General features: G+C 42.5%; 1 protein-coding gene across 1 annotated transcript; it reads right to left on the bottom strand.

The window, feature by feature from the left end:
• Positions 1–1,555: 1,555 nt before the first annotated feature.
• LOC134379777 (olfactory receptor 1F1-like) lies at positions 1,556–2,494 on the bottom strand. The gene has a single exon (XM_063098926.1). The coding sequence runs from the start codon at positions 2,492–2,494 to the stop codon at positions 1,556–1,558; it is 939 nt and encodes a 312-aa protein (XP_062954996.1).
• Positions 2,495–15,649: the final 13,155 nt, after the last annotated feature.

The following is a 15,649-nucleotide window of genomic DNA, read 5'->3' as shown; positions in this document are numbered from 1 at the left end:
AGGAAGATATACAAATGGCCAACAGACATATGAAAAAATGCTCAATATCACTCAGTATCCGGGAAATGCAAATCAAAACCACATTGAGATACCATCTAACCCCAGTTAGGATGGCTAAAATCCAAAAGACTATGAACGATAAATGCTGGCGAGGCTGCGGAGAAAAGGGAACTCTCATACATTGTTGGTGGGACTGCAAAATGGTGCAGCCTCTATGGAAAATGGTATGGAGGTTCCTCAAACAATTGCAGATAGATCTACCATACGACCCAGCTATCCCACTGTTGGGAATATAGCCAGAGGAATGGAAATCATCAAGTCGAAGGTATACCTGTTCCCCAATGTTTATCGCAGCACTCTTTACAATAGCCAAGAGTTGGAACCAGCTCAAATGCCCATCATCAGATGAGTGGATACGGAAAATGTGGTACATCTACACAATGGAATACTACTCAGCTATAAAAACGAATGAAATACTGCCATTTGCAACAACATGGATGGACCTTGAGAGAATTATATTAAGTGAAACAAGTCAGGCACAGAAAGAGAAATACCACATGTTCTCACTTATTGGTGGAAGCTAAAAATTAATATATAAATTCACACACACACACACACACACACAAAACCGGGGGGGGGGAAGAAGATATAACAACCACAATTATTTGAAGTTGATACGACAAGCAAACAGAAAGGACATTGTTGGGGGGGAGGGGGGAGGGAGAAGGGAGGGAGGTTTTGGTGATGGGGAGCAATAATCAGCTACAATGTATATCGACAAAATAAAATTAAAAAATAAATAAATAAAATAAATAAATAAATAAATAAATAAATAAGTAAGTAAGTAAATAAATACAAAAAAAAAAAAAGAAATTTGAGATGGGACAATTGGGTTCTCTCCTCTTGTAGATCAATACTGTGTAATAAAAAGCCCTCCATTTATTAGGTCACCCGGGAGATTCATGTGTATTAAGTTTAGTCCTGATGAAGAGCTTGAAGGACTGGGATTTTAAGCAAAATATTCATTTATTCTGGGTAAAGAATATCATCATTTCAGTGGTTGGATATCTCACTCTAATTTTAGAATCTTAAGATTAGAAAAGGGATAAGTTGGTGAAGTTAATCAAATCAAGACTTTAAAGAAATTAGCAAGTCAAAGGGAAATTACTTCATATTGGAAATAAAACTGTATCACTTGACTTTTGAAGCATATCATAGATGGTATCACTTTTTCCTTACATTTCACTGTTTTATACCATATACTCAAAGCCAAAAATATTCAAATATAACATTTTTTAAATAAAAAAAAGTTAACAAAATATTTAAAAACACACCATTTTGTATTACAAAGAGGTCTTATAACTGGATAGCTGCAACAGGATTACAAGTGAATCAGAGTCCACTAACAAATGACAGTCACTTTCCTTCTATGTGCCCCTCTCAAAGACATCGATGTGTTTGTGTCCAGACCATCTTTGATGAAGAACGACTGCATTATGCTCTATTGATGAAAAGTAGATTTGCTTGAGAATGAGATTCAGTCTTGATTCTCTCATCAGACAGAAAATGTCTTCTTGACAAACACTTTTCCTAGAACCCCTTTAAAGTCCCTGTTCCTCAGGCTGTAGATGAAGGGGTTTAGCATGGGGGTCACCACTGTATACATCACAGTAGCCACGATGTCCTTCTCAGCTGAGTGTGAGGAGGAAGGGTTGAAATACAGAGCAATGATGGTGCCATAGAAGAGGGAAACCACAGCCAAGTGGGAGCCACAGGTGGAGAAGGCTTTCCACCTTCCCCTTGTGGATGGGACCCTCAGGACAGCACAGGAGATGTGCACATAGGAAGCCAGAATGCAAACAAATGGGGCAATCATGATCAGGGCAGCCTCAGTAAGAAGCATGAGCTCATTGAGCTGTGTGTCTGAACAGGAAAGTTTCAGGAGGGCATTCATATCACAGAAGAAGTAGGGGATCACGTTGTCTGCACAGAATGAGAGTTGAGCCAACAGCAGGGTGTGCAACAGACCATTCATGTGGGCAAGGACCCACGATCCAGTGACCAGCTGGGCACAGAGCTGATGGGTCATCTTTGCTCTGTAATGCAACGGGTGGCATATGGCAATGAAGCGGTCATAGGCCATCACAGCCAGAAGGAAATTGTCCATGTCAGCAAACACACAGAGAAAATACATCTGCGTGAGACACCCAGAGAAGGAGATGCTGTGGCTGCCAAGTATGTAGTTGGCCAGCATCTTGGGGACAGTGGTGGAGGAGAAGCAGATGTCCACGAAGGACAGGTTGCTGAGGAAGAAGTACATGGGGGTGTGCAGGCGGGAGTCAGTACTGATGGCCAGGACGATGAGCAGGTTTCCCAGGACCGTGACCAGGTACATGCTCAAGAAGAGCACGAAGAGGAGCTGCTGCTGCTGGGGCTGCCTGGAGAGTCCCAGGAGGAGGAACTCGGAGACGCGCGACTGGTTTGTCCTTCTCATGGCTCTGAGCTGGCTGAAGAGGCAGCGAATTCAGAAACCTAGACAGGGATGGTTAAGATGTTGTCAGGTTCCAGGCAGGACCATGTGTGCAAATCACATTATAGAGTTGCTGAAACAAGATGTGCCCACCCCACCTGCACTTCCAATTGCCAGTGGTCGGTTCTAATGCTTTTCTTGCAGGATGGATTGATTCTTATTTTCTATATTTAACGTTGAAAAACTCACAGACATATACACAGCCTGACTCTAGTATATGTACCTCTGCTTATGTTTTCCAGTTTTCCCTCCACCCACCCAACCCCTTAGTAGCTTTTAAAGAGACAAGGAAGACAGTTGATTAGTACTGAGTTCATCTCAGGTGACCACTGGTACATTCAGGGCTCTTGCTATTATTTCCTGTATCTGGAAGATGCAAAAAAGGACGTTCCTAAAAGAACTTCCCATCTTAATAGACAAGTATCGATGTCTCCGTGGCTGCACCTCACCTGGAGGAGGTTGGTGCTCCTGCTGTCAGGTGTTCTCACTCCTGCACAACTGCCCAGTGCTTCTCTTTATAGCAGGGATCGGACTGTCCTGGAAACATAGGCAGGTCCTGGGCGAGGAGGAGCAGGGGTTCACGGTTTACACGTGTGACTCATTGTGGCAACCACAGACCTAGTGTTTACAGGAGCCTCCTTGGCCATGGGGACCAGATTCTCTAAGAGGCTCATTAGAGACAAAAAGAGAATAATTGCCTTACCCACTTTTTTGTCCCTTTGGACCAAACAATGATGGCATAGAGTAGTATCTAAGGATTAGATGTAACTCTTGGGTCAAAAGATTAAAATATTAGAAATGAAGCCACCTGGATGGAGACTAATTCCAGACAAATTTCCCTGGAAGACAAGCCTCTTCACCTTGATCAGAACTGTAACCGTCGATATGGAAATTCAATCATTAGATCATTTTTCATTCCACTATCTTTGCTCAGACCTGGGGCTATACTTGTATTTTTTGTAACCCTTGCTTTCTTATGTCTCGTTAACCTTGGACAAGATGAGTGATGCCGCGTCTTCTCCATTTACAGATGAGAATGTTAACAGCACATTACTGAGATGGACCCAACCTATGGACATGTTTGGGGTAAAGGGTAGCTTCATTCAAAGGCAAGTTTTCTCCAGGAGAGCACAGCATGGTGTGATTTAGAAGCCCCAGGATTCATATTTATAAAACCTTCCTTCCCCTTCACCATGGCTGCTTGGACCAGACAATTTGGAACCAGGACTGAGGAACGGCCAGGCCATGTCACCACGTGGATTGGCTGGAATGCATCAGTCCATCATCTGATGCCTGCCTGATTCACATCACATGGGCCGAGAGAGGAGCTAAGGAAGCAAATACACAGAGAGGAGAAGATACTTGTTGGAGAAAACCCTTATGATTTTACATTCTGGGATGAGGTATTTCCTGGTGATGGGCTATATTCTAGCATTTTTTGCTTAGGGTTCTCAGTTGCAAAATAACAGAAACCAACTGTGGCTAATTTTAGCAGAAAAGGACTTCATTAAAAGAACATTGAGCCTATCAATGAATGGGTGGATAAACAATTTGTACATACACACACTGGAATTTATTGAGCCATATAAAAGATTAAAGTCCTGATTCATGTTACAATGTAGATAAACCTCAAAACCATTATGCTGAGTGAAAGAAGCCAGACAAAATGATCATACATTGTAGGATTCCTTTTATATAAAATACACCTAACAGGCAAACCTATAGAGGTAGCAGCATATTGGTCATTGGTAGGGACTTGGCGAAAGGGGGAAATGGGGAGTGACTGCTACTTGGTAGGGGGCTTCCTTTCATGGTGATGGAAATGTGTTGGAACCAGATGGAGGTGATAACCGCACAATGTTATGAATGTACTAAATGCCACGGAATTGTTCACTTTAAGGTGGTTCATTCTATGTTATGTAAATTTCACTTCAATAAAACTTAAAAACAAAAATGGGGCTGGCTGGTTAGTTCAGTTGACTTGAGCGTGATGCTACTAACACCAACAACCAGGGTTCGATCCTTGCATCAGCTGCTGCCAAAAAATATATGTACATAGTGAGCATCTCTCCAAATCACTAGAAAGCTAAATAGCCAGGTGTGATGGGTAATTTTATGGGACAACTTTACAAGGTAACAATGTATTTGGTCTAACATTACAATAGATGTTTCTGTGAAGGTATTTTTTAGATGAGATGAGCATTTACATCAGTAGACTCTGAGTAAAGCAGATTATCCTCCACACTGTGAGTGGGTGTTTTCTAATCAGTTGAAGGCCCTAATAGAAAAAGACACTTCTTCATGCAAGAGGAAATTCTGCTAACAGATTGGCTTTACACTCAAACCACAGCATTAATTCTTCCATAGGTCTCCAGTCTGCTGGACTACCCTGAAGATTGTGGACTTGACAAGCCTCCAAACTCACATGTGCCAATTCCTCAAAATTTAAAATACCTCTCTCTCTCTCCATATATATATAAGGTTGTATATATTCCATTGCTTCTGCTCCTCTGGAGAACTAATAAACCAGGCTTAGAAGACAACTCATCTGGTAACAGTGCCCCAAATCATGCTTCAGAACCAGCTAATGAGGAAACCGATGCTGCTGCCACCAAGTACTAGGTGGTGCCACTTGCAGTTCTGATTGCAGGTGTCATGGATGCTGGTTGCTACCACCTGTGCTTCTGCTCCCAATTCCAGGGACCATCTCTCTACAGCTGTCACCATTGCTAAAGAAAGTTCCTCCTGGGCTTCCCCTCCCTGTGTCAAAGTCTGGGCAGGTGCATCTGATGTGCAGAGCCTGTCACTTGCCCTCGTTCTTGTTGACAGAGAGGCTCACAAGCAGGTATCTGGTGTACTGACTTCTGTAGTAGAAGGTGGTCTCTACCCAGCAGAAGCCATAAAGTAGGAAATTCCACCAACCTTAGAAGTGGGCTCATATGCTGGGAAGCCAAAACTTTGAACAAATGTCTGCTACAGTCATCCTCTGGCTGGCAACATGAACATGCACACCTTTCACCAAAATTTACCCTCCTGGAAATGTTAGACTGTGCCTGAATGTAGTGCAAGTATCCCTTACACAGCTGAAAACCTCACTCGCCTGTCCTCCACAGAGGAAAACTTCAAAATCTCCTGTCACTCCTCCAGGTTCCAGGTGAGAGTCTCCCCTGGTCTCATCCTGATCCTGGTTCTTCATTCTATATACTCTCTGACCAGAACCTTAAAGTCATCTACCACCAACACGTCCCAGGTTAGAGCAGATGAAGGAAGAAAAGGAGATGAAAATTAGTGAATAGGTAAATATGCACATGGCATAGTGAGGACAAAAATGTGGTAAGACAGACCAAAAAAAAGGTGGAGAAAACCAAAACAATCTCCAGTTGTAATGAGAGCCTTACCTACACTGAGGAACTTCAGACATGCTCAGCTGGGGTGGGAGATCTAGCAGTTAAACCCCTGCATTGATGGGTCATTGGATGGGGGCTTCCTGGGAAAGGCTGGTGACCTTGGATTGACCGAGGCAGTATTCAGACAAGTGGGGAAGCTGAGAGCCTTTTGGCAGCAACAGTCCCAGCAGCTGGGGAATGAGTCTTTCATTCCTGAGAAGGGATCGTGGTGGCACATCAGAGTCCACTGTGTTACCGTCTTCCAGGGAATGTGGGCAGCATCAATTGAGGGCTATTCTGCTCTGCTGTGGATAGATGCAGAAAGGGAATAAAGGACTTGAGCTGAGTCTGAAACATGAATAAGTGATTTCCACAGAGGGAGATAAGACTGGGGAGGATCATGTGTGAGGCTATTCTAGGCAAAGCGGAGAGGCTGAGTACATAAAATAGTCTGGCCTCTTTGGGAAGAAGCAGCCAGGAAGGTCTGGTATTAGGATGGAAAGTGTATAAAAGGGAAGGAAAGACAGAATGATAGGCATGCACCAGATCACAGCAGCCTCATGAACAGGGTGACCTCACATTCTAATTTGCCCAGAACAGTCCTGGTTTACATCTGTTGTCATGTTGTAATTTTAATAAGTCACTTTTTTCATCTCAAAAGTGTGCTAGTTGGAGTGGTAAATTATGGGGGCTCTCTACTCTAAGTCATAATATTAATTTTGGATTTTTCCCTGGATCAGTGGAACTTACCTTCAAAAATGATAATCAGAGGAGTGACCTGATCTGATATTCATTTTACAAAGGTCATTGTGACTGTGGTGTGGAGGGTGAAATCGCTCAGGGAAAGTCTATGAACAGGGAGGCTTATTAGGAGTGTTTCAAGAATTCAGCCAAAAAAAGAAAAAAAAAATTCAAGCCCTTAACTAAGGCAAATATAGTCAGGATGGTGACAGAGATTTTTGAGCGGTGCTGAGGAGGTGGCGTGTAGAGCCCATAGTGGTACAGGAATGAGGGGATCTACAGCGATGCTCACATTTTGTCCCTGAAGGACTGCATGGTGCCATTTATTGAGAGAAGGATGAAAGTAGGAGAGTAGTGGTGTGCGTGCGTGCGTGCGTGCGTGTGTGCGTGCGTGTGTGTGTGTGTGTGTGTGTGTGTGTGTGTGTGAAGCTCAGAAGCAGGGACTGCTCAGAGTTAATTGGTCTCTTTTGGACAAGTTGTTTTTGAAGATCTGAAGGACATCTGGGGATAGGGTCCCAGGAGTCATAAGCTTTGGGTCTGATGCTCAGGAGAGGGTCCAGAAACACATAGATTCAGAAGTCACCAGCACATTGGTTTATTAGGAGCTATGACAGTGGATGTGATTGTCTATGAAGAGAGTGGAGAGTGAGAAAGAAAAGATGAAAGAATAAAGCCCATGACAATGAGAGCATATAATGGAGTGAAGAAGATAGGCCAGCAAATGTGATCTGTAAACACAGGAGCCAGGACACCATTAGAGAAGATGGAGAAAGCAGGGTCTCAGAAGCCAGGACCTGGGTTTCACAAAAACTGTATCAATAATGTATCACCATAGTAACAGTACCTGGTGAATCACCGTAGTAACAGTACCTAATGTATCACCTTAGTAACAGTACCTAGTGCATCAACATAGTAACGGTGTATAAAAGTACATAACAAAGCTCCCCAATCACAGTAACTTAGAAAAGCAATAACCTCTCTTTTCAGACTGTGGGTCACCTGGGCTTGGCTCCAGGCTGTGGGCTGGGCTCATGTCTGCAGTTATTGTGTTCTACCAGGTTCTCAGGCTGGAGGTTCAGCAGCCTGGAGAGCACGTTCTCCTAGGGGAGCAGCAGAGGGCAGGAGGGCAAACCCAGCTGCACAAGCCCATTGAAAGCCAACTTTGGTAAAACTATATTCACAGTGCATAACTGTAGTTATCTTCGAGTAGCAAAGATACAGTTTATTTTAATTTTCTTCTTGATTTTTGGTGTTCCATAGTGTGTGGATACTACCTTTCACATAACAAAAATGATGTGTTTTAAATGGAGGGAATTTTAAAACTGCTTCTAAACAAAAGACGTCCAAATTAAAAATTAAGGCAATATTCATTCATTTGTTTTCTTTCAATTTATCTTGATTGTTGCCTTTGGTCTTGGAGCAGTGGCTGACAATGGAGACACAAAGTGAGTAGTGTATTTATGTCAGGAGGGTCTCAGTGTGTGGAAAGCACTTACAGAGAGGTTAACCATAAACTAAAAAAAAAAAAAAATAGAGCTTTGAGAATGGAAGACAGAGTCAGGAGCCTTCATGGAGGAGGAGTTAGCATTTGACTTGGTTCTTGAAGGTGTGGGAAGGGAGTCGCTAGTTGGAGAAGAAAGCAGGGCCAGACAGTAGGTCTGGGCAGAGGTTACAGTAGGTGCTGACCAGTTTCCCTCATACTAAAGAGGTCACCGTGGCTGGACCTGCTGTCAACCAGTACCCAAGGGTAGACAGTGGGAAATGAAAAGACACACTTTATGGTGTCAGGAGGACCATACATGATGCTGACCTGTAAGGCATCCTAGTTTATTTTAGGTTTCTTTTTATAAGCCAGTGAAAATAACAAATCGTACTGATTAAGTTAATTATGTCTGGTACCAAGCTATTTATAGAACATTTTCAGCTGCCACGGCACTTGAAGATTCATAACTAACTGCTTATCAAGAAAATAAGAACATAAGTTTCTCATTTACAAAGCCTCTAGTGTCCTTGGTTCAATCAAATGCCAGTCTTGCCGGCTTCCCTAGAATAGAAAGGACTTTGTCAGCTTGCTATTTAGTACCTCACATTTCCCCCTTCTGCATTTTGGATGATGAAGACCTCGGGACCGCCCATCTGAAGCCATAATAGTGTTGCTGCAACTGTTGGTTGCTACAATGGAGTTAATGGGTTACTGAGCTTAAGGTTGAGCCAGAGAGTAAACAGAGATAAGGCTATAGACTTTTGGGGTTTCAAGAGAAAAGCAGCAGACCCAAAAAGAAGGTCTGGTTGGTACCAGAGCTGCATTTCTCATAAAGCCTCAGAGTCCCTGGCAAAGAAGAGAAGCATATACAGTTAAGAAAAGAAAACATGTTTAAACAAAACCAATGTTGGAAAGAAATACTAACTTCTTTTACTTTAGTTTGTCCAATTAAAAGTTCTTTCAGTCAGTAACAAAGATTAAGTTTTATCCTTTTTTGGTGACACAAACATGTCTTTGTTTTTTATTAAGGTGTAGAGTGGGTCTCAGAGTGACTTGATATAAATTCCAAACTGTTAGGTGGGAAGTCTTGACAAGACCCATTGCATAACTAATCAATAACCAATTAGTTTCTACATTTCTCTGTCAGTGCTTCCTTCCTTGGAATATCAAGGACATTGCTTAATAATCATTAACAGTTTTACAAGCTGCCATTTGGTTACTTTACACTCAGCTGCTTTAAGGAGACAGTGGAATTGTAATTTGTGTTGCGTCTCCTCCTTAGAGAAGGAAGTTCCTGTATTTTAAAAATGAAAGAAAAAACAAAACTTACAGGCTATTTCAATATCCTGCAAAACTAAGATCAAATATTGGCTGTCTGAGTGTAAGTTAAAAGGACAGTTCTGTAATAAGGAAAAAGCATAAATAACAGTGTGAAGTTCAACATGCTGTGCAGAGGATGTTTGAACATATCTAGAAAAAGGTTGACCATTAATAATTACTGCTGCTAGTCCACTGCTGGAACCATTGGTAAACACAAGGAAAGCATTAGATAAAGGAATCAAAGAAGGATGAAGGAAGGATGAAGGAAGTACACTGAAAAAATTGTAACAGTTTATTCGGAGGGTAACAGAGAGATTTGACCAGTGAACTCTGTAAAGGCTCCTTGTCAAGCAGAGATAGAGCTTATTAGCCATTGAAACCGCTGTGATGAGAAAGGAATAACAATATAATAAGGGCCAATTCCAAACAACTGTTGCAACCAATGCTGCCCTTTGATAATCCAAGCTGTGAGAAACAGATAATAAGGAGTTAAGGTATGAGTTTGATGAAATGGTAAAAAAAAAAAAAAAAAAAAAAAGCCACTCCAGTGGGCCATGTTCCTGGCATATTAACGCAGTGGGGATAATAGGTGTGGGACATAGGATAAGAAATATGGGTAAAGATGGGTTTACATGAAAATCCTGTGCTCTGTGAATGGCTTGTTCTACATTCTGCAATGCATGGATTGCTGCAGGAGTCAAACTTCTGGGAGAATCAGGTGATGAGTCACCCTTTAAGATATCAAATAAAGGCTGAAGATCCACAGTTGTAAGTCAGAGGGAAGGGCAAAGCCAGTTAATGTCTCCCAGTAATTTTTGGAAATCATTAAGTGTCTTCAAAGAATCATGCCTGATTTTAATTTTTTGTGGGAGGATGGTCTTGTTATCTATGATATGACCTAAATAGGAAAAGGAGTGTTGCATTTGAATTTTTTCCAGAGATAAAACCAAACTATAAGTAGCTAATACCTTGGAAAGGGAATCAAATATTGAAAGTAAATGCTGTTGTTTTTCATGGGCAATTAGAATGTCATCCATATAATGGATGATATACCTGAGGATATTGGCATCAAAAAGGCTCAAGATCATTAGAAATATATTTTTGATATAATGTAGGACTATTAGCCATACCTTGTGGCAATACCTTCCATTGATATATTTTCATGGGGGCTTGAATATTAAAAGAGGGTATGCCAAAAGCGAACCATTCACAATCTGAAGGAGACAAGGGGATGGAAAAGAAACAGTCTTGCAGGTCTAGGACTATTAAATAAAATGAAGCCGGGATGGCTATAGGAGATGGAAGGCCAGGTTGTAAAATGCCCATGGGTTTCATAACTGCATTAATGGCTCAGAGGACTTGCAAAAGTCACCACAAGCCAGATTTTTTTCTTAATGACAAAAATAGGGGTATTCCAAGGACTATTAGAGGGCTCAATATGGTCCTTTTGAAGTTGATCTTGAACCAAATTTTGATAAGCAAGCAATTTCTCCCGAGTTAGGGGCCACTGATCTACCCATACAGGTGTATCTGAGATCCAAGAAATTGGATCAGCAGTGGCGGGAGATATTAGGGCCCCCATTGTAAAGGGGTAGAGGGATGGTACAGAATTTCATTGGGACTCAATAGTAAAGCTCCTATTTGCTACAAGACATCACATCCCCACAAATTAATAGGTATCGAATAAAGCACATAGGGATGAAAAGTCCCAGAATGGCCTTCACGGTCAGTTCAAGTGAGGAAAGAGCTACTCTGCCAATCCCTTGGAGTTCAGTCATGGCTGGATTCAAAGGCCAAGAAGCAGGCCAATATGTTTGGGACATGACAGAAATGTCAGCTCCTGTATCTAATAACCCCTTAAAGAGTTTTCCCTGAATAGATAACACTAATTCTGGGCATCCTTTTCCTATTTGCTGTATGCAATAGGTTTTATCAGATGATCCAAATCCCTGCTCTCCCCATGGGGTATTGTGGAGAACTTCACCTGTAATTAAAAGAGGGACCAATACTAATTAAGCTATTTTCATGTCAGGAGAGACAGTGATGATTCCTTGCCCTGCAGCAGCCATAACTTGTATCTCTCCAGTATAATCAGAGTCAATGACTCCAGGAAATACCTGAAGACCTTTTAAAGTAAGGCTGCTCCATCCCAAGATAATCCCTACACTGCCTGAAGGTAAAGGGCCAAATATACCAGTAGGGATAGCTTGTGGCCCCACAGTAGGGGTTAACACAACCTGAGCTGTGGGGCTAAGATCCAATCTTCCACTTCCTCTGGTTGCTCGGGAGAGGTCGGCAATGGATTTTTGGAAGCTGACTCCAGAATTTGGGGAGAATAGATGGACATGGCCACCATTGTTTGATGGGGCCTGGCCAGGCCCCATTTCCCATTTCCCTGCTGGGGAAGAGCCCAACCCTCTGCTGTGGTTTTGGAATGGCATTCATTAGCCCAGTGGTGTCCCCTCCGACATCTTGGGCAGATATTTGGAGCAGATGTGGAAGGGAAGTTATCAGGAGTGGAAGCTTGATTAGGACATTGCTTTGCAAAATGACCTCCTTTTCTGCATTTAAAACATGTTTTGGATCTACACCTTGGATCCTTTTTCCCTTGCTCTCTAAAATATTGAGAGGGCATTATATTTCACAAAGCAATGGCAAAAGCTACCCCTTGTGTATATGAGGGCCCAATATCTGCACAGAGATGGACATAGTCAGAAAGTGTCCCCTTCTTACAATAAGGGCAAATAGCAGACTGGCAAGCTGAATTGGTGTTTTCATAAGCCAGTTGCTTGGTCAGCAGCATTCCGGTTTCCCCATCTACCACTAGGTGTCCCACAACCTGTAACAAACGGGACAAGAAATCCTGGTATGGCTCATCAGGACACTGATGGATCTTACTAAGTTCTTCCGTTTTAGTGTCAGCCGTGGGAAGCCTCCTCCAAGCTTGCTGGGCAATGGTATTAATCTGTTGGTAAACATCAGTGGAGAATCCTAACTGTTGTGCCACCATGGAGAAGTCACCCTCACCAGCCAACATATCAAAAGTGACTTCAAGTCCTTCTCTGTGATTGCTCTCAGATTGTCCCTGAGCACGTTCAGAAAACTCTGATTTCCACTGGCTGAGCGTGGTGCTGACAACACCAAGTCAAGGGTTAAGAAAACTCTGATTTCCACAAAAGATATTCACCTCCACCAAGACAGAATTTTGCTATATTTTTCCAATCCACTGGGGGGAGAGCTCCGACCACCATTGTCTCAAGTAAGCTCAAAGTAAAGGGAGCCGTAGCTCCATACTGCGCAACAGCGGTTTTTAGCTCCTTCAGGGTTTTAAAAGAGAGCACTTGATACTCCAATACTGCTTGTCCCTCATCATTTAAAGACTCAGTAACAGGATAACATTTATATCCCTGCAAGCCATCTTCCCCTCTCTCACATGCCATTAGGAGAGCCTTCTGCAAAGGAGACATTTGAGGGACACAGTGTAGGATCGGGTATGTCTGAGGTGCCACAGGACCATGGGAACACAGAGAGGATGCCTTTGAAGACTGTTTATGATTTTGATAGCAGGACTTCATCAGATGGTCAAAAGCCAACAAAAAGTCAGGGGACTCAATGGCCAAAGGTGGGGGTGAAGACAATGGCTCGGCAGGAGGTGATTCTGCCTCACTCTTTCCTCTTTATCCTCTATCTCTTCAGTACATTCCCCAATCAAAGGTTTTTCAATAACATCAGTGGGGGAAGGAAGTATATCAGGAACTTCAATAGGTTCAGAGACAGTTGCTGCTACAGGGGCTTTAGAAGCCTCATGGCCAGGATGCAAACAGTCTTTGATCAGATTCCATAAAGAAAAGATATCAGCAGGGACTTTAGAAGGACCCACAGCCCAATAATATTCTCAGAGCTGTCTCCCAACATGTTCCTGAGTTTTCTAACTGAACAATAGAGACCTTGCAGTCCTGGGAGAAAGAGATACTGCTCTTTGCTCCCTCCTTGTCCCATTAGTTTTACTCCTGACTATCCTGACTATATGCCTTTGTTCCTAAACAGAATAGGTGTGCACCCTAAAACATGAAGATTTCCTCACCTGTTTCCAAGAAGTTTCTCCATACTCAGGTCCCTGTTCAGGCACCACTTTGTTGTCAACCAATACCCAAGGGGAGATGGTGGGAAATAAAGAGACACACTTTATGGGGTCAGAAGGACCTTAAATGATGCTGACCTGTAAGGCATCCTAGTTTATTTTAGGTTCCTTTTCATAAGTCAGTGAAAATAAATTGTACTGATTAAATCCGTTATGTCTGGTACCAAGCTATTTATAGAACATTTTCAGCTGCCATGGCACTTGAAGATTCATAGCTAACTACTTATCAACAAAATAAGAACATAAGTTTCTCATTTATAAACCTTCCAGGGTCCTGGGTTCAATCAAAGGTCAGACATGAAGGGGACAGAGAAGGGGGAGGTAGGCAAAAGGGGTGCCAGCCTTGCTGGCTTCCCTAGATTAGCAAGGACTTTGTAGCTTTGCTATTTAGTACCTCACATGGGCCCACCCCCTAAGGTCAGGCAGCCAATCAGGATGCTCCTGAGTGTTCCCACACTTCCCTGTGCATCCTTCTGGATGCACCAGGCCACCCATTGCTAGCTCCTCTTGAGTCTCTCTGGAAATACTGTCACTCAGTTCAGGCCTCATATTTCACTCTGCTGTTCTTTTGTCTGAGTCTCAAAACTCATTTTGTGACCCAGCCTTCATGTCTGACCACTCCTGAGAACACACACAGGAGGACGAGGTAGAGCAGTGATTCTCCACCCTGACTGCACCTTAGAATTGCCCAAAATGATTTTTCAAAATCTTAGTGTTGGGGCCTGGACCTCACCTGGAGAGACTCTGATTCACATGCTCAGTATTGGGGCCTGGACATCAGAGGATTGTGAAAGCTTCCCAGGTGATTCCAATATTCAAGTGTACGTGTGGCATGTATACTCCCAACAAGTCACATAAAAGGAAGAACTGGACTTCGGTATAGAATAATTTAAAATTTCATCATTAACTTTAGGGGAGCCCGTGCTGCACATAAGCACTCCTCAGGCATGGTGGAGCTAAGCCCTGCACCGTGGGGTGGTAGCCCAGTGGCTGGCAAAGGGGACCCCACCAGCCATGAGTGCCATGTTGGGCCACTTTGGAACATGGCCCTGGAGTAGCCTGACTCGGTCATCAAATGTTGTCAATACTAATACTTGTAGCAGAAGGAATTCCTATGGCCCAAAAGCCCCAGGATGGACAAAATATTGGAATCAAGCAAATTCCTGCAACCCAGTGTGGCTTTTGGGTTCAAAAGAACACTGAAGATTGTTTTGCTTTACCAAATTACCAAGACTCATATCCACCAAACAAGGAGTGTGTCTATATTCAGGAAGCTGCTCCACGTCAGAGAACAAAGTGGACCTTCGATGAACGTTATTATACAGAACCTGCCTTTGAACGTCGGCTTGATCACTTGGAAGTTCAAGATGGGTTTCTCTCCTCTTATACATCGACACTGTGGCATTAAAAACCCTTCACTTATTAGATCGACAGGGAGATTCATGTGGATTAGGTTTATTCCTGATGAGGAACTTGAAGGACTGGATTTTGAGCAAAATATTCATTTATTCCAGGTAAAGAATATCATCTTTCAGTGCTTGGGCATCTTCCTCTGATTTTAGAATCTTAAGGTGAGAAGAGAAATATGTTGGTCAAGTTAATTAAATCAAGGCTTTAAAGAAAGTAGGGAAGTCAAAGGGAAATGAGTTCACGAACAAACAAAAACTTAATAAAACTTGGAAACAAAACTGTATCAGTTGACTTTTGAAGCAAATCATAGATGGTATCACTTTTTCTCCTACATTTCTTTATGTTTTACAGCATATACTCAAGACCAAAAACATTTAAATAAAACATGTTTTACAATAAAAAAAAAATTTTAAAAACACAAAATTTAGCAGAGCAAAGATGTATCATTACTGGATAGATCTATCAGTATTACTTGTGAATTGGTGTCCACTAACAAATAATGGTCACCATCTGTGTGCCCCTCTCAAAGACGTCGATGTGTTTGTGTCCAGACCGTCTTTGATGAAGAACGACTACATTATGCTCTATTGGTGAAGAGTAGATTTGCTTGGGAATGAGATTCAGTCTTGATTCTCTCA

This window comes from Cynocephalus volans, chromosome 6 (genome assembly GCF_027409185.1).
Source record: "Cynocephalus volans isolate mCynVol1 chromosome 6, mCynVol1.pri, whole genome shotgun sequence".
NCBI lineage: Eukaryota > Metazoa > Chordata > Mammalia > Dermoptera > Cynocephalidae > Cynocephalus > Cynocephalus volans.
This window is presented reverse-complemented; position numbering and strand designations above follow the sequence as displayed.